Source organism: Engystomops pustulosus, chromosome 10 (genome assembly GCF_040894005.1).
Source record: "Engystomops pustulosus chromosome 10, aEngPut4.maternal, whole genome shotgun sequence".
In the NCBI taxonomy this organism is placed as follows: Eukaryota; Metazoa; Chordata; class Amphibia; order Anura; family Leptodactylidae; genus Engystomops; species Engystomops pustulosus.
This window is the reverse complement of record NC_092420.1, coordinates 50,186,424-50,206,333: the sequence shown is the minus strand read 5'-3', so window position 1 is coordinate 50,206,333 and position 19,910 is coordinate 50,186,424. Positions and strand designations below refer to the sequence as shown.

At 40.0% G+C, this 19,910-nt stretch overlaps 1 protein-coding gene across 1 annotated transcript in view; it reads right to left on the bottom strand.

Moving 5' to 3' along the window:
- Nucleotides 1-16,257, bottom strand: part of LOC140105212 (posterior protein-like) — a 42,879-nt gene extending 26,622 nt beyond the window's left edge. The window contains exons 1-2 of the mRNA XM_072129167.1: nucleotides 14,944-16,257; nucleotides 12,033-12,162 (exon numbers count right to left, since the gene is read on the bottom strand). Coding sequence (XP_071985268.1) covers nucleotides 12,033-12,162; nucleotides 14,944-16,257 — 1,444 coding nt within the window. The remainder of the gene's footprint in view (nucleotides 1-12,032; nucleotides 12,163-14,943) is intronic.
- Between the last annotated feature and the right edge of the window lie 3,653 nt (nucleotides 16,258-19,910).

Genomic DNA, 19,910 nt, shown 5'->3' with positions numbered 1-19,910 from the left:
AAAATATTGAAAGTGAAGGTTATACATAGCCAGAGAAGGTATATTGTACTAGAGTTGATAATCTATACATAATAGTTAATGCATAACCACCTTTTTCAACAACATTGAGTAGAGTAGAGTACACAAAATTATAATGGAATATAAGAACTGTCCTAAAATATGGGTAGGCATTTTAATAAGGAGTTTTGTGACGATTTGCATAGATTGCATATAACTTAGGGGAAATCAGAGATAAGGAGGAGACCCTCAACACTTAACAGGGTCGGGACAGAACTGAGAATGGGTATATTTATGGAGATGCAAAAATAAAGGAAAAAAGCTATTTAGTTATGTCAAGAAACACATAAGGTAATGTTCCAAATAAAATGGTGGAAATAAGTATTTGATTCCATTATGATCTTGCAAGTTTTCCCACCACCATGCACCGCTGGTAATGGATTTAGAGGTTAAAGAGAAAAAAGCTTCCCCATCTTTCAAGCTAAACCCACTATAATAATAATAATAATAATAATTCCTAAATGTATATAGCTCACACAGATTACACAGTGCTGCACAGAATTTGCCAGATCAGTTTTAAAAAATTGAGGAATTGAGGGATGAATTAGGGATGGATGTAAAAGACTATTTTAGGTATTAAAAGGTAGAAAATGCTGTTGGGCACTTGAATAAGCTAGATTTCACTGTAGTAAGTTACCCATTGTTTGAAAAAGATGTAAACATTTTAAAAAAAGAATGGTATTATGAATAGATTGGTAAAACTGTTAGTAAAGAGGGAAGAAGGTGATAAGAAAAGTATGGAAAAATGGGAAACAAATATTGGAATAAAAGGAAATATGAATAGGTTGGTGGTAAGTAAAAATATGAGCAGATGTGTGGTCAGGTATAGTAACACAATAACACATTTTTTTTATATTGCATAGATTGTATTTCACACCAGCAAGATTGTATAAAATGGGATTAAAGAGAACCCGTCATGCAAAATAACCCCCCTAAACTAAATATATTTTCATAAACTGCCATTAGAGAGCATTGCCTCTATCCCTTCATTGTCCCTCTACATGCCTGTAAACCTAAGCAATGAGGTCCTAAAGCTGTATGCAAATGACCTGTGAAATGTCCAATGAAGCATTAGCATATTCAAGCTGTCCACTCTATTCATGAGTGGGAGGCACAGCCACACCCCCAGTGCATGACTGACAGCCTGTATAATGATGTGAGGCTGTATAATGATGTGCTTCCTGGTGCTGGTGACCACGCCCCCTGCAGCCTGTGTGTGCATGTGTGTGTGTTTAGGAGAGATACAGCAGCTCCAGGCAGCCATGTTACAGCAGAACATGTCAGATTCATGTGTAGCTGATGTCTGTGTCTCTCACCTGTATATTAGGAGGATGCAGCATGTCAGCAGATGCAGCACTCACACTAGCCATGCTTTACTATACATTACACACAGACATGAGCAGGGGGAGGAGAGGGGAGGGGTAACAGGGGTGACATCACTGCCTCTGACCATGTGACCAGCCTCATTTACATAATAAAGAATAGATGATTTTACAATGATTAATGTATGAAATAACTAGATAAAGGCTGGGATGGGATCCTTGTGAGCTGCTCCAACAGGTAGTAGTGACAGGACCTGATGACAGGTGCCCTTTAAAGGCACAGATCTTTGCCTCAAATGTAAATCAGAGAAGGAAGATTTGATCCACTTGTTCTGGAGATGCCACAAATTATTCAGGTATTGGAAAGAAATAGTGATTATTTAAAAGTAGTATTTAAGTCTTGGAGCCTGTGCAATGCTAAATTATGTATCCTAGAATTTGATGAGGGAGTTAAGACTGCAAATAATATGGCATTGTTTTTCTGCATGAAAATTGAGTCTTAAGTGGCAGATTATGGAAAGATCCCCCATGACAATGTGGGAGATAGAGATGAAACAATGTTGACAAAGGAGTATATTGGATGCAGGACTAGTTGTAAGCAGAAATGGTTGGATAGTGTGTGGAAGAGTTGGCTGGGAGTGGAGGAGATAAGAGAGAGGGTGGGTGAAATGACTGGAGAATGGAGAATCTAACTTATATGTCAGTGTGTTTATACATTTTTATGCTGTTCCAGTGTTACACTGGAAGTATCGATGATATTAAGGGGTGGTGATGAAGAAGAGGGAAAAAAGTAAAGATAAATTAGTATGTGAATTACACACTGTATGAATATTACTTGGGAATTTTTTAATATTATAAAATAAAAACGTTCACATTGACGTTGATGTGCAGCCTCAATTGCGCATCCATTATGTTTTGTCTCTGTGATGCATTTTGTTTTGTCTCTGTGTCCGCACAAAAACACATGAATGTTTAACATTGCTTTTTAAACATCACACCTTTTTTCAGTCTCATCAGTGAAAAAAACCCAGACGTTTCATCAGTTTATTTTGTGGACCGATTCTGTGATCCCCATCAGTGAAAAAAAAAGGACATGTTTCATAATTTTTTTCCATGGACAGCGGATCAGTGGAAAAACCCATTAAAACAATGGATTTTAGAGCCATCTGTGGGAATCACTAAACCATGGACGTGAAAAACAAAGCCAATGTGAAAGAGCCCTCAATAGGGCTGCAATACTAAGAGGTCAAAATTAAATAAATCAGTAATATACACATCAACTTAATGACAATTACAAAACCTTTAACAAGTTGGACAAATATGATTCAGAGGATGGATCATTTATGCAGTATAATAAACTGATTTGAGCTTGTTGTTAAGGTATAGAATGATTAATTTTATTAGTAGTCTACTAACAAGTGAGGGTAAAATTCAATTTATATTTTAAAGGTTACATGTTAATTACAAACCCAAATAAGGATCTCATTAGATGCATTCCAGAAAAACACTGCTGTTAATCTGGATACAAAATGGGAAACTTGTCTGACAAAGCATATTAATTACTGCTTAAGTAGTCATGTAATGAGCTTTTAAATAGTGTGGATACTAGCCTACACTCAGATAAAGGCCCTTTTCTGCTTTATGTTGTTATTGGCACTTCAACACATATTTGCATGATGAAAGATTTTTTAGCTGAATAAGACGTTTTCTTGTTCATTTTTAATAAAATTTGTATTTTTTAATAATTTTCTACTTTACTATTCTGCTTTGTTGTATCATTGTACAATTTTAATGAGATTTATACTCTGTCTCTGTGTTCTTTACAGATACCGTTCAGAAACCATAGAGAAAGATGAATGTACTTGTGCTCAATTCTCTTCACCAAAGTGCAGCATGTGACAATTACAGTGTCTACAGCTAAGCAATTGTGTTTGCACTTTCCCAAAGACTTACTGAACAGCAGGACATTGTTATTCAATTTAATCATATACTTGCAGTCAGCATCATAAGGATCATTGGGCCTAAAAACTGTATGTCCATAACATGGGAAGATAATTGTATGCATGTGAGATTACTATTGATTACTAGAGAACATGGCAGAGACATATCTGTGTGCTCTTTGCCTGCACACACTTTGTGACTTTATACAGTGTACACCAGAAGAGTACACAGAATTGTCTCTGCCACTGGTAGAAGCCGCCAGAGCATGGGAGACTGAGTTTTATTTTTTATACGATGGCTCATTTCATTAAAGGGAGGCTGCTGCTGGACATTTCATTTAGTCTTGGCGGCTGCTGGACCTTTCATAGAGTGGAGCTGGTCATCTTATTAATGATGGGGGTTGCAAGACAGTGGGGCACATTTTCTAAGTGCTTTGTGCCGCTTTGCGACACACCTTAGTAGAACTGTTCCTAATCTTCATGGCTTAAACAGCTTGCACAGGTATCTAAGTAGTGTGTGCGCTGCATTTGTTGCGAATATGAACCTTTTGTGGTGCAGCTACGCTAGTTTCCATGCAACACAAATTAGGGGACGTGTCATCAGACTGTCCGACTTATTTGTACTGAGCGTGGTATTTAACATTCAAATTGTGTTGCACCCTTTGTTAAAGGTGCACCACAAATAAGATGGTGAACTATGTCGGACCTGAGCAGGGAAGCAACACTTTCACGATTTTAGGCACACAATCTTAATGAATCGCCGCATGCTGCAATTTCTGCAATTTCTGTGAACTCGAGTGACTGATGTGAAGTTAATGTGCCCCAGGTTCTCAATAATGCTGCTGGACATTATAAGGTGTATGAGTATAAGGGTGTGAAAAAATTTACAGAAAGGACGATGGTGTGGACCTCCTACCCACTTCACCTAGGTAAGTCCAGTAAACAAGTACAAAATAGGTGAATGACCGTATTAAAACATTACTTTTAATTTATCAATAGCAAAAATAAAAAATATATATACAGTTTTGTTTTAAAATTATAGTCCCCAAAGGAGCAGCCATCCGGAGAGGGATAACTCAAAGAAATGCGTGTACAGTATAGGTCACTGTTAGTTTAATTTATGTCCTGCTCAGGATACCAATCAATATGGTCGGTCACATACCTGTCTCAATGCAGGATTGATCAATATGTCTCCAAGGTTGTGCTTCCTCAGCTTGGGAACTACAGGTATTGACCATCAATAGGACCATGTGCAAGAAAATCATGAAAAGTAGCCACCAGCTCTAACCAGCTGCCATCCCATCTGGAACCTAGCCATCTGCTCAGCCTTCAGACCCTACACTTGAAAAGGAGGAGGAGAGGTAAATAAATTCATATATTCATGTCATCTACATGTATGGATTGCTTCTGTGTTATATAGATCAGAAACATGTATCCTAACACCATAGTTAAGAGTTATGTGCATCGGTGATGAGTTACAAATGTGGTCACGACCCAACATGACGTGCTTCGCCTGAACACTGCAGGCTCATCAGGGGTACAATAGACCGCAACAACGCCGTGCCTAGATGGAGATGATAGATGCAAGTGGTATAATAGGCACATCCAGCTTGCAAACCAGTGGAAAATATGGGCGGTTTCACCAGAAAGTCTCTCTATAAGGGTTGTTAGTGTCCATATCATCTCAGGGTCCCTTCCGATCAGATGCTGGTTAGGACCGAGCGTCCAAGTAATCGGAAGCTGTGTGATGGCGTCCCTTTCAGCTGGATTACTCCAGTGAGTCCGTAAAGTCTGAACACACACACATAGTGATATAGGGGGCCACAATCTCAAGTTTGCATTGTGCCCACTGGTGTCTTGTTGCACCACTGCATACAAGATAGGTTATGTAGGTTTGTTGAATTTGTATATAAGTCAAAACAGATATATTTAGTAAGTAAATGCAAAAATAGAAAGAATTATTGACATCAGGCAAAGACAGCTAAAAATAGGAAAAAGTAATCCCAGCAAAAAAAAAAAATTAGATCCCTGTGACAATTGAGTTTTAAAAAATTTGAGTTGTTAAGGAAGAAGTATTAATAATAAAGCTTTATTGCAGATACCTTACAGTGGATCCTGTTATCATATCAACTGTATTTGTGTCTTTGTACATATACAAGCGTATTGTATGTGATTTGCCATCTGATAGATGCAGGCCATTTCTCTTCCAGGGTCAGTCATTACACTACTGTTCATCCTGATGTAACCCCTCTCTAGTGTCCTGGAGCAGAAAGGGTTAATGAATGTTGAGAGACATATCTAGCTAGTAATATTCCACAGCTATAGCCGTCTATTTGAAGGACAAAAACAAACTTCAAGTAGACAGCCTGAAAGGTTCTGTGTGGAAACTTGTTTACCTCTTTAGAAACTATGAACTCCCAAGCCTTTGGCCATGTTATCATCCTTTACAGAAAGAAAGGGATAGCTATTCCATGCCTTTCCCTTGTTGAAATCCTTCTTCTGGCGGGAAAGAGATTGGAAAAAGCAGCCCAAACTGTTTACTGCAGACCCATTAGAGTCGACACCTTACAACCCATTCCAGAAGGAAAACAACACATGGTGACTTCTCTTTGGTTCATGGCAGACCCAGCATTCAGGCTACCACTAAGTTGGACACTGTACTTCTCTCTTAGAATGAAACAGGAGGTGCAGGCAACAAACTGAAGGGCCAACAAAGTGTTACTGGGTGGGGTTATGTACTCTGCTCATTTCAATATTTGCCCAATATTTACTTCAATGTCAGGTCCTTCATGTCTGCATTTTCCTCTCTGCTGCTGCTCAGTTTAGTAAAGAATCTATAGTCTTCCATACGCCTTCGCTGCATTTAAACCCCTTTACTTTAGGCTTTGACAAGGCTATAGTGGGGTCAGTCAAGAGAAGAGAAGGGGGTAGGATCAGCACAGCAGTCTGATACATAGGCTGAAGACTATTTACTTCTGTGTGTGTTAGTTACCTCTTTGTGCTACCCCCCACTGTCATGGGACAGTGCTGAACACCCTTGCTGACACACACATCTTAACAGGTATTGTGTATAGTAGTCTGTATATGTAACAGTGTGCAACAACCCTGCCAACGCATAGGCAAGGTGGTAGTTGCAAATAGCGCCAAATCCATGTCTATAAGTACTGGATAACTTTGTAATTGCAGCTGTAGCCACTACCTGGTGAGGCAAGAGTCAACTATACCTAATTCTATTGTCTAATGATGTTATTTTAAAGCAAGCTGAAAGCTGAGTGGAGAAGTGTTAACACCTGTCCAAGGAAGTATATAAACCCCTGGTGGGCACATGGTCTTAGGTCTTAAGTCATGGTCTCCTGAGAGAACCAGACCTCATTGTCTGTCTGAGGAGCAAGCAAAGAAGTGAACAGCATATGTCAGTGCTGCCAAAGTCAGTGTCCTAATACCAGGAACCACAGGTGCCTCAGGCCATTACCTAGTACCCAATTCAGGAGACTTAAGCTCAAAGCCGAGATCCACCACATAGACCCAGCTCCATCTTTATCTGCCCACCTTGAAGCTGCCACCTGGCTGCGTGTAACCTTCCTGCAGACCAGCTATCTCCCACCAGCTCACCAGCTTTCTGAAATCTACTTTTATGGTTAAGCCGTTGCCTGCTGTTGAATAAAGAACTGATTTGTACAACGTTGCCTCCATCTAATTCCTGGATTCAGGCTGCTTACCACAATGGGCTTCCTATCCATCTCCCAGGGATTCATCCTACAGAAACCTCAGGGGGTGTGCCAGGGAGAAACCATTGCATCACCTGCTGGAGACCTGCCAGACTGTAGGCCCATCCTCCAGTCCCCATACCAAGCACCGTGATGACAGCATTCCCAAGGCCACACTAGCCAGCCACTCTGGCCCCCGGCTGCATCTAGGCCACAAGCTGTATATGTATGAGTTTGTAATATAATCTATGTGTATAGGTCACTATTGAAGGTTAGTATGGATGTGAGGTTGTAAAACTGGTATTTAATTATTATCTATCAGGCAAGGGTCTTGTCTATGTTATACAGTATTAATGCTGAGGAGACAATTTAGCATGAGATTATGTCCACATTGGCTGAACTGCTAGTGTTTGTATATCAGAGGAGAGCTCAGCTTTATGGGCTCAGCTTAGCTGATGTCACAACCAAGAAGCACCTACTTACTTCAGGAGAATTAGAAGGTGATTTAAGAAGTAGGACTGAGAGATATACCTTATTAACTTAAATGTTGGGGGGAGCAAGAGTGTAAAGTGGCAAGATTAAAATATACATTTTTATTACATTTTTTAAAATTGAAAAGATGTAACATACATCCATGAACAAATTTGCCAGAAGCATTCTATACTGTAGGTGTAGGAAAATATGAATTCTTTGCAACACAAATTTAAGGGAATGATGTTGTGTAGTGAAGAATTAATTTAACTTTTCTATTGTAATGATGGGATTAAATGAGTTGCATTTTCTGGGGAGCCATTTTCTGTCCCATGACAGGCCCAGCACAAAATCAGCACTTTATGCTGGACAAAGATTTCTTCTGTTCCAGCCAAGGCAAGGCTATATATGTGATAGAACCTTGAATCTTTATACTAAATCTGACTGCATGTTCAGTAGTGAGGTGGGGGCTTAGCAGGGGGAGGGGTTTCAACCCTGAACAAAGCAGGATATACGATAAATAGAACATGGGAAGATACAGCAATGACCACATGTCTTAAAATCCGTCTTACAATGCAGGTTGTTCACATAAAAATAGACTTTACAAATGTCAGCAGAGCAACGAAATAACAGAATTAGTCTATCCCATCTACACTCACTGGCCACTTTATTAGGTACACCTGTCCAACTGCTCGTTAACACTTAATTTCTAATCAGCCAATCACATGGCGGCAACTCAGTGCATTTAGGCATGTAGACATGGTCAAGACAATCTCCTGCAGTTCAAACCGAGCATCAGTATGGGAAAGAAAGGTGACTTGAGTGCCTTTGAACGTGGCATGGTTGTTGGTGCCAGAAGGGCTGGTCTGAGTATTTCAGAAACTGCTGATCTACTGGGATTTTCACGCAAAACCATCTCTAGGGTTTACAGAGAATGGTCCGAAAAAGAAAAAACATCCAGTGAGCGGCAGTTCTGTGGGCGGAAATGCCTTGTTGCTGCCAGAGGAGAATGAGCAGACTGGTTCGAGCTGATAGAAAGGCCACAGTGATTCAAATCGCCACCCGTTACAACCAAGGTAGGCAGAAGAGCATCTCTGAACGCACAGTACGTCGAACTTTGAGGCAGATGGGCTACAGCAGCAGAAGACCACACCGGGTGCCACTCCTTTCAGCTAAGAACAGGAAACTGAGGCTACAATTTGCACAAGCTCATCGAAATTGGACAGTAGAAGATTGGAAAAACGTTGCCTGGTCTGATGAGCCTTGATTTCTGCTGCGACATTCGGATGGTAGGGTCAGAATTTGGCGTCAACAACATGAAAGCATGGATCCATCCTGCCTTGTATCAACGGTTCAGGCTGGTGGTGGTGGTGTCATGGTGTGGGGAATATTTTCTTGGCACTCTTTGGGCCCCTTGGTACCAATTGAGCATCGTTGCAACGCCACAACCTACCTGAGTATTGTTGCTGACCATGTCCATCCCTTTATGACCACAATGTACCCAACATCTGATGGCTACTTTCAGCAGGATAATGCGCCATGTCATAAAGCTGGAATCATCTCAGACTGGTTTCTTGAACATGACAATGAGTTCACTGTACTCAAATGGCCTCCACAGTCACCAGATCTCAATCCAATAGAGCATCTTTGGGATGTGGTGGAACGGGAGATTCGCATCATGGATGTGCAGCCGACAAATCTGCGGCAACTGTGTGATGCCATCATGCCAATATGGACCAAAATCTCTGAGGAATTTTTCCAGCACCTTGTTGAATCTATGCCACAAACAATTGAGGCAGTTCTGAAGGCAAAAGGGGGTCCAACCCGTTACTAGCATGGCGTACCTAATAAAGTGGCCGGTGAGTGTATATCACATTCATTCATCAGATTGACAAGACAATAACAGATCAAATATAAGTATTGTTTGAATTGACAAATGCTCTCTACAGCTGTTCTAAAACTATTTTACATTTTAAAGTAAATCTATCAGCAGGATTTGCACCCCCTATCTTTTAATTCTATTATTGAGAGCTTAATACACACTTTACACTTTATGTTTCATAAAGCTAAAAGGAGCTACACTCCTTCAGATATTCAGTTTTATTTATATGCAAATGAGTACTGCAAGGCTCCAGCTACACTGCCATAATCCGTCCTTGAGCTAGTTAATCACTAGTAATGGGTAGACCCAAGAAAGTGTGATACTTTGGGGTGGATGTCCCCAAAATGGAGAAGCACAGCATCACAGCCTGCCACAGCAGTTGATTTAAAGAGTAATTGTAATGGTTTATTTTCACACATCAGTAGCTATTGGGATGTAAAACATTGTGTAATCTATATTCAGTAGTTTCTTTGCTATCCCCCCTTGGATTACCTCAGAGCTGCAATAGCTGCTTTCATTCCCTCTGCTGAGAAACCCTGGAGTCCATAGATTTGTTTATCTAATGTTTATCAGACGGTTTAATGGAAGGGGAGTAGTTGCTGCTCCCTGCTCAAAAGGGAGAAGGTCATGTGACAAAGCTCTATCTGTGTATGAAGCAGAGCTGAATGTGTAAATGCAGATGTCTCCAGAAGAGAATAGTTAGGTAGAAGATCTCCCCTGTTCCCTATCAGTCCCTTCATCCCAATCTGTGATTCTACAGAACGATGTCTATCTCTCTGCACCTCATGCTGTTCCCCTCTCCCACCTTGTACTGGGAACTATTAGCTCTGTGCAGATAAGATGTTAACCCTTAGTGATCACATAGCACAGACTATAGGCTTCCTGTAACTGGTTTTACCTGGTATTACAGGTTAACTGCTTCTCCATGTCATGGAAGCTGACAGGCTAGGTACCATAAACATCCTCTATGTGCACTATTCAGTGTTCAGTGGATTTACTTGTGGGAAACTAAATTGATTTTATTCTAAATTACTTTGAGAGGGAACAGAAGGCATCATGGGATCTGTGAGCAAGCTAATTGGCCCCAGCTTGAGTACTTAGACAGATATTAGTCTCCGCCCACTTCACCTCTAGTAAGAAAGATTTTTGTCAAACAATTTTATAACAGAAAATGCAATAACTTTGGAAAGAAAAGGGTGAGCAGCACAAAGTAGACACAGTTCTATTTGCTTTCAAAGGGGGAATCACATAAAATAATTTGGTAAAATCACTATCACTTTACAGTTACGCTTTAAATTCTCATGGAACCTTTGCCTCCTGCATTTATAGAGATAACACCTACAATCAGTTCCAGCATCTTGGGTGATACTGATGAGATGATTGAACTGAGCCCAGACCCAAACTTCTGACTGAAATTTCAGTCTGTTATTTTGAACCTTAACCCACAAAGTTAAGAACAGACCCAACCTTACAAGTTCTAGTCCGATAAACATTAAACAGTAAAAGTGGACCCATTAAAATACATTTTTACTTTCAATAAAGTTTTTATTGAAGTTTTCAATTCTATAAAAATATACACAAAGGATAAAATACCAGTGCATGACACAAATTATCATCAATGTTGTGGGTATGTGGGTTTAGCTACTATAGAGGTACACAAGCATTGAGTTATGATATATATGCACACTTTAGAGAATATAAGTTCCATATAAAAGTACAATGAGGCAGATAGTTGGAACAAGGCAATGTTCATGAACATCAATCATAATGGAGGTAGGTATACTATGAGTAGCATACTATGAGTTGGGGGTAGAGTAAGGTTAGGGTCAGTCATGCTGGCAAAGAACCAAGGTAACTTTGTATAGAACAATACAAATAACATGGGTGAGGCATCCAACCTGGATACATAAAGTTGTATTTTAACATATGCTATAGTTGGCCTTAGGTGGAGTCGGGGACACCATGAGTACTAGTGAAGGGGGGTGGAGCAGGGCAAATCTACAATCCTGTTCACAGTGGCCAAAATCTGTTCAGGTGCATCTCAAACCATCTACACCAGTCTCTTTCATAAGATTTAAAAATGGGTTTTTTGAGCTTCCACATACGTTCGTATATGCAAGTTTGGTGCACTAGAGATAGGACTTATTCAAATTGTGGAGTATCTGCGGATTTCCAATATCTAGTGAGAAATAGCTTGTCCTCAACGAAGTTGAACAGACCAAAATAGGGAAAAGAATGATAATGTATATGTTATACCGTATTAGAATACTGTGATTTGTGTTCATCCCTATGTTCATCCCATATGGCTTGTTGGTGATTATAGATGAAACCTATTGTTCATCCTTTCAAAAGATGGAAGAAAAAAATCACACAAAGTTGCACAAAGTTACACAAAACAGGTAGTGACAAAATATATATTTACTTTATTGTAGTGAAATGACAAATACTGGTTAAAAAATGATCCTGCCCCAGCAGGGACACAAGACAATGTTGCATGCCAAACAACAGATCAGGTTAATGTAAATGTGTTTACAACATATAAATGTAGGTAAGGACACCATTGGCCATATCCACATATGTAGTACTAATGGGAAGCATTGACAAACGGTAATACATCAGAGAATAGTGATCAGAGGTGAAAAAAATAGCTTACCCATGTCAAACTGATCGTTGCCTGGAATTACAACTGCCTTGACGCGCGTTTCGGCTGGTTTGCAGCCCTTGATGAAGGCTTGTGTCCCCTCTGGTGCAGGATAATTTTTTAACCAGTATTTGTCCTTTCGCTACAATAAAGTAAATATGTCTGTAAAATTGTGGGTTATTCCTTTCTACCTGCTCTAACTAGGGGTTGTTCCTTGAAAAGATGCAGAGTCCAAACTTGGAAAAAGGCTGGTTTACTTAAAAGGTATAATAGATGACAAAGTATAAAAAAAGATAATAATACAAGATAAAATGCCTCCTCAATGTCCTATTCTGGGATTAAAATACATACAAACTTAAGACTATCTACAAGACTATATACTATATACTATCTACTAACTATTAACTATTAACTAACTATATTCAAGATTTGGTCATACATATATAGCTCAACTGCTATCACAATCACACCCACAGACGCCCATGACTCCACCCCTACTCGGATATCTTCCGGCCTTCATGATGACTTGTCGCCAATCAGCTTCCGGTAATAGGATATTGGCCTCCTTGGTATTGTCTTTTACTCCTTCCTCAGGATGGCGCTCTCGTACTTGGAATTGGTATCTTTTCCTCAGGCCTTTGTCCCAAATGGCTTGGGTGACCTCCCAGGGATGATATTTATTGCCCAGCTGACACAATAGGGCTTCCCATGGGAAAGTGTCCTTATGTCACCTTTCAACAACAGATGTTTGCTTATTACCCTCCTGAGCCAATAGAAATAGGCCTGCAACAACACAGCTCTCCTGACCACCAGGAAATTGATACCTTTGATCTATGCCCCAAGGTAATGGATAAACCCTTCCTGTGGAGACTGTACAGGATATTCCTTGATAAAGAGCACATAGGTGACACATGATCAATCACCAAGTCTTTTATGACACCACTCCAAGGCTTCAGGCAATGTCCATCTGCTCGCAAGCTATGTCAGTGTCCATATTATATCAATCTCAGTTTTGACTTTAATATTCATAATCTAACATACCCCCATTTGTGTCTGAATGACACATATCATATTATTAAAGTCCATATATGTTGTCCTCTTCAACCTAGTGGTCACCTATAAGTGAGGGGAGTCACCATTCACCTGCATTCATTCATCAACACTACAATACGTAACATGCCTATAGGGCATTGAGGAAGCCATTAACATTACAATTATGCAAATTACAATTACAAATATCTGAATGAACATTATCACATTACAGATAATTTTAAAGAACACACAACGTACATAGTCTAGTTAACCCAAACTATAATCATCTAAAAACAGTAACAAAAGACTCTATATATTCATTTATCAGATTTCAACTTTCTTTCAGATATCAAATAATCTTTCCAGTTATGTCCGTCCCGGTTATAATCATCATATATTTACTGCATAGGAGTCATTACCTTTCTTTAACATGAGGCAATCTTAACATTTGATTGTACTTCTAATTGCATGGACAGCACACAAATTATATTATACAAGCAATGTGTCACACAACCTATAAATGACAGCGCTTATCACTAGTACAATAATTATGGGATAACACAAATAATTCACTATGCCATTGACTGCACTGAAGTGCCCAAAATATACTCTCACCACTAATGGTTAGCGTTCCCCCCTAATAAATGGATAACTTGCCTAAGCCCTTTCTAATCATAGTGTGTGAGGATAGTGGCATATTTTCTTTTCATTGTAACTTTTTCTTTAGAAATTATTCATGCCTGCCAATACGTTCAAAAACTCACCTCAAATGTTATATAAAATCTGCTGCAATACTAACGTCTGTATTGATGTGACCCTATATTAAAATAATGCCTCAATGACCTCCCTTTGTGTGTCAAAACTTTCCTTACTGTTTGGTGCTATGATTGTCATTTAGTTCTTAAAATACTAATGTCAGCTTCATAGGTGCAACCCATCCCTGTTCCTTCACCACCCAACATTGTGTTAAATGTCCCCCTTGTCCCCGATTGCTCCTTGTATGGAAACTACAATATTTTCGGTGAACTCCTGGATTCATTTGAATCAGTCAAAAATAGAGGGTATTTACATGATTCAGAGTATATCCTAAACTTGTTGGGTAGTCAGCTTAAAAAAAATTCCACAATCATTACATTACTGCCTTCAGCAAAGAACATCAATCTCAAAGTATGCTATTATGTACATTATGACAATAATATTTATGATTGAGGCAACATTATCACTGACCCAAACAATAAAATTATAGGAATAAAAATTTAAACTGAATAGAGTTTTTACAATAACAAAAGAAACTAACAAAAAATAAAATTTCAAACTCATTCCTAATTAATAGAAGTAAAAATACATAACACAAACAATTTCAAACTGAATGCTGCTTTCATTTTCAACACCTTGTTGTTACTTTGTTGGTATGATGGAACATGAATTGAAAAACAAATAATAATAATAAAACCAAATTACCAGTGAGACAAGTACACCAAAAACTTCAGAAATATGCAACATTCACAGATCAGACTGTGTCCTGTTAACAGCCCTTCACAAATAGGTGTGATAGTACACAAATAAAAAAATATGCATAGATCCCGACCTTGATATTTGCCTCACAATTGAAACAATTCCTTTATTCAGATGGTAATATATTGTACCCAGCTAAACATTCAGGTGTTTAGAGAAAATTTAATTTAGACCAACTGACTGTATATTACTTCTTAAAAATGTAAAAATTTAGTAAGCTCCTCTACCACCACCTAGTAAATGCCTTTAAGGGAAAATAAAGTTAGTTATGAGATGATGATGATGATGATCTTCCTTAATTTCTTTCCGTTCCTCCCTGAAAGACAAAACTAGCAAAAGATTAATAACAACAGATAACCTCCTCTGGGAGGCTTACATGAGGAGACTCTTCTTCTCCCCTCTTCTTACAGCCTTTTATAGTGTGACCCGTGTTTGCACATTTAAATAACTTCTCTTGAATTTTAATATACTGACTGGTCTGCTGACTCCAGTCCTCCAAACTATTTACAAAGGTTTGATAGGAACTTGCATTCCTTAAAGAAACCTTTGTTGGACAATCCACAAAAGTGAATTTGTCAGTCATGAAATTTGCAAAATTGCTTTCTCCTTGAGACATGTCAAGACACTTGTAGATAGCAGTATACAAAGTTAAATAACTACTACAAACATTTATTAGATCATCCTCCCTTTTTAACTTTGTATTGTCTGGAGCTTTACTACCTCTATGCATTTCCTTAACTCTGTCATCATCATTTGCCAAATTCATCTCAGCAGGTAGCCCTGTAGGAGTTTCCCTAGGGGGTTGTAATTTACTACCAGATTGAGACTGGAGCCATTCCCACAGTAGAGCACGCTCATCTCTGTTATTCAGACTATATTGTGGAACAACAGACTCTAGTTTATTGGAAGGACTAATAGATGTTACCTGACATAGATTTGTTTTAATTGGTATAGACATAGTTCCTGATTGTAATAGGTCTCCACTATTCAAATTCAAAATAGCTGTCCTTCGCCTATTCTCCTCTGATACAGGAGTAAATAGAGAGGATATTCGCTTAGGAGGTGGCTGCTCCACCCCCCATTTCCGCTCTGTGTTCTCCTGGTCATCAGACCTGCAGGCCTCATCACCACAATAGCTCTCTCTGTGATTCTCTTTTACTGCCAAACTCACATTCACAGTACACTGTTCTTTTTGCAACAATTGTAAATTGGCATCATGTAACTGATCTTTAATTACAGCATCATACTCATAGTCTCTATGCCTTTCTTCTACTATAGACACAACATGCTGCTCTTTAAGTCTACAACTTGTATCATACTCTTCCAGCTTATCTCCCAGATCACAATTCTGCTGGACAACATCTCCCTGATCTCTAAGATATTCACATTTTTCCTTTACCACATTAGCAATAACCACATTAACACTTGGTTGAATTTCTCTTTGCTCCTCTCTTATCTGAACCTTCTCTGACTGACATTGCAGTTTTTCCTGATTTTTAATATTTTTCCTTTTCATGAGTTTAGACACAAACTTAGATACTAACTTTACTTTTACTCCTGACCTTCTGTTGCTGCCTTTTTCATTACTTTGTTTTGTAAGGTCATTAAACTGATATGAGGTATCATCGTCTGCACTTGTCACATAACAGGCAGAGGTACATTTCTTAAAAAACTTTCTCACAACTTCCATGTTTCTTCTAAAATACCAGTATAGGACAACAGCAAATTTCCAACAGAAACAAACAAAAAACACAGACCAGTGAATAATATTCACTTAACAGGGATTCGGATTTCTTTCAATCCTCCCTACGTCACACTCTAAAGACAACAATCAGTTAGAGTATCGTGACTAAAACGTGATTGACCGTAACTCATACAAGTGATCCACAAACAAGATTCACGATCCAGGCCACGATTGATTCCCTTTTGAACAATACCACAAGACTCAGGGTTTATTCCCAATCTCACTATGTTCTCAGAAATGTCGGGTTTTATCCTTTAGATCCTATGAGCACTTCAAACACCAGGGTAATTAACCCTAACTTGCCGGCAAACAATTCAACAAAAACAGGCCTTAACTCACTAGACTGACACTAGCAGACACTTAACATATAAACACAGTGCACTTAACAAAACACAATACATGTATCAATCCCAAATAGAAACATTCATACTCACCAATTAAGAGCGTCCTCTCACTGATGTAGTATCCCTCAGAATGTCAGGTCAGCGTCTCAGGTGTCTTCTGTATTCACGAACCAGCGTGGTACTTGTTCACCGATGCTTCTTCGGGTTCTGGGCCTTGAAGATTGTTGGTCTGGATCTTCCTTGGATGTCAGGAACTTGGTAGCAGTAGATTGGAACTTCTTGGGTTCTTCGCAGAATGTTGTTTTCCACGATCCGTTGGGGTGCCAAATGTAAAATGTGGGTTTATTCCTTTCTACCTGCTCTAACTAGGGGTTGTTCCTTGAAAAGATGCAGAGTCCAAACTTGGAAAAAGGCTGGTTTACTTAAAAGGTATAATAGATGACAAAGTATAAAAAAAGATAATAATACAAGATAAAATGCCTCCTCAATGTCCTATTCTGGGATTAAAATACATACAAACTTAAGACTATCTACAAGACTATATACTATATACTATCTACTAACTATTAACTATTAACTAACTATATTCAAGATTTGGTCATACATATATAGCTCAACTGCTATCACAATCACACCCACAGACGCCCATGACTCCACCCCTACTCGGATATCTTCCGGCCTTCATGATGACTTGTCGCCAATCAGCTTCCGGTAATAGGATATTGGCCTCCTTGGTATTGTCTTTTACTCCTTCCTCAGGATGGCGCTCTCGTACTTGGAATTGGTATCTTTTCCTCAGGCCTTTGTCCCAAATGGCTTGGGTGACCTCCCAGGGATGATATTTATTGCCCAGCTGACACAATAGGGCTTCCCATGGGAAAGTGTCCTTATGTCACCTTTCAACAACAGATGTTTGCTTATTACCCTCCTGAGCCAATAGAAATAGGCCTGCAACAACACCGCTCTCCTGACCACCAGGAAATTGATACCTTTGATCTATGCCCCAAGGTAATGGATAAACCCTTCCTGTGGAGACTGTACAGGATATTCCTTGATAAAGAGCACATAGGTGACACATGATCAATCACCAAGTCTTTTATGACACCACTCCAAGGCTTCAGGCAATGTCCATCTGCTCGCAAGCTATGTCAGTGTCCATATTATATCAATCTCAGTTTTGACTTTAATATTCATAATCTAACAATGTCTTTATATTATTATGTTTTGTGTAAATTTGTACAACTTTGTCTTCCATGGCTGCAACTTCACGCCCTGGACCTCAACTGGGAGACTGGGGAGGGTCCTGCATTGGGGATCAGAATACCACTCATGCTGCATAGTGACACCTCTACCTGTCCTGAATTATTCTGTGTCTCCAAAGTCTCTGAGGGTCTGCCAGCATGCTACCCGGACTTTTTTTGAAAAACACATCTGCAAACAGGCAGAGACTTTGCCCCCGCATTGTCCCTATGATTGCCCAGTGGACCTGTTGCCTGGAACCTCGCCTCCTAGAGGCTGTGTCTACCCTCTCTCTGTTCCTGAGACAGCTCCCATGCCATGAGTACATCAAAGAGAACTTGCACAGAGGTTTCATATGCAAGTCCTCCTCTCCGGCTGGTGCAGGGTTCTTTTTTGGTCACCAAGAAGGACGGCTCTCTGTGTCCCCGCATAAACTATTGTGGGCTGAACAAGGTCACTGTCAAAAAACGCTACCCCCTGCCATTGATTACAGAGCTCTTCCACCGTCTGCACGGTTCTAAAGTGTTCTCTAAGCTGTACCTTCGTGGAGCCTACAACCTTGTTCAGATCCACAAGGGAGACAAATGGAAAACAGAGTTTAACGCCCGTGATGGACACTTTGAATATCTGGTGATGTCATTCAGACTCTGTATTGCTCCTGCTGTCTTTTAGAAGTGTGTGAATGATATTTTCAGAGACCTTCTGTACACATATGTCGTGGTCTACCTTGACAACATCCTGGTCTTCTCCCCAGACCTCGAGGCCCATCAGTCGCACGTACGTCAAGTTCTTGGCCGCCTTCAGACTAACCGTTTGTATGCCAAGCAGGAGAAATGTCAGTTTCACCATTGCATCCTACTCAAAAGGCCTACAAGCCAAACAGAGTTTTCTGGGTTTTGCAAACTATTATCGTCAGTTTATTCAGCACTTTTCCACTCCGGTTTCTCCCATCGTGGCCCTTACCAAGAAAGGTGCCAATCCCTGTGCCTGGCCCCCTGTTCTCCAGGCGTTCTCCAGGTTGAAGTAGACTTTAGCCTTGGTTCCTGTTCTCACTAGACCTGACAAAGAGAAACCCTTTCATCTTGAGGTAGGTGCATCCTCCGTAAGAGCTGGAGCTGTGCTCACCCAGAAAGGGCCTAAGGGCCGAACTCTCACATGCGGCTTCTTTTCTAGGATTTTTCTCCTACAGAGAGAAATTATTCTATTGGTGACAGAGAACTGTTGGGCATCAAACTTGCTCTGGAGGAGTGTCGGCATCTACTGAAGAGAGCTATCCATCTCATTTGTGTGTACACAGACCACAAGAACCTTCTGTTCCCCCAGACAGCCCAGCGCCTAAATTCCAGACAAGCCCGTTGGTCGCTGTTTTTTTCTCACTTCAACCTGCTGATCCATTTCTGTCCTGCGGACAAGAATATCGAGGCTGATCCACTGTCCTGTGCTTTGGATGTAGTTGGAGAGGAGCCTGTTCCTTGGCATATCTTCTCCCCTGAACAACTTGTTGTTGCAGCTCCGGTGGATCTTCAGCAGTTACCTCTTGGCAAGACATATGCCAGAACTGCTCTCCGGAAGATGATTCTGTCTTGGGGTCATTCTTTGCGAGTGGATGGGCACCCAGGGATGCAATGTTCCGTGGCTCTCATCTCCCACTACTACTGGTGGCCAGATCTGGTCAAATACATCTGGGATTCCATAGGATCCTGCTCCACCTTTGCCTGTAACAAAGCTTCTCATCTCAAACCGGCTGGACTGTTACTTCCGTTGCCGATACCCATTTGCCCGTGGCCCCTTTGTTTTAAGTTTATGTCAGATATTTACCATTATTAAAATTTGGTAAGAGGAATCCGCCTCTCTCTCCTATCATATATTTATTTTATCCAAAAAACTGGTAGCATCACAAAGGTTATAAGGAACAAGTGGATGTATTACTCCATTACTGATGCATTTCTCAAGCAGTGACATAAAGCCACAGGTGCCAAAGGAGGCACTCATAGCCCTTTCTGCACTCATACCAAC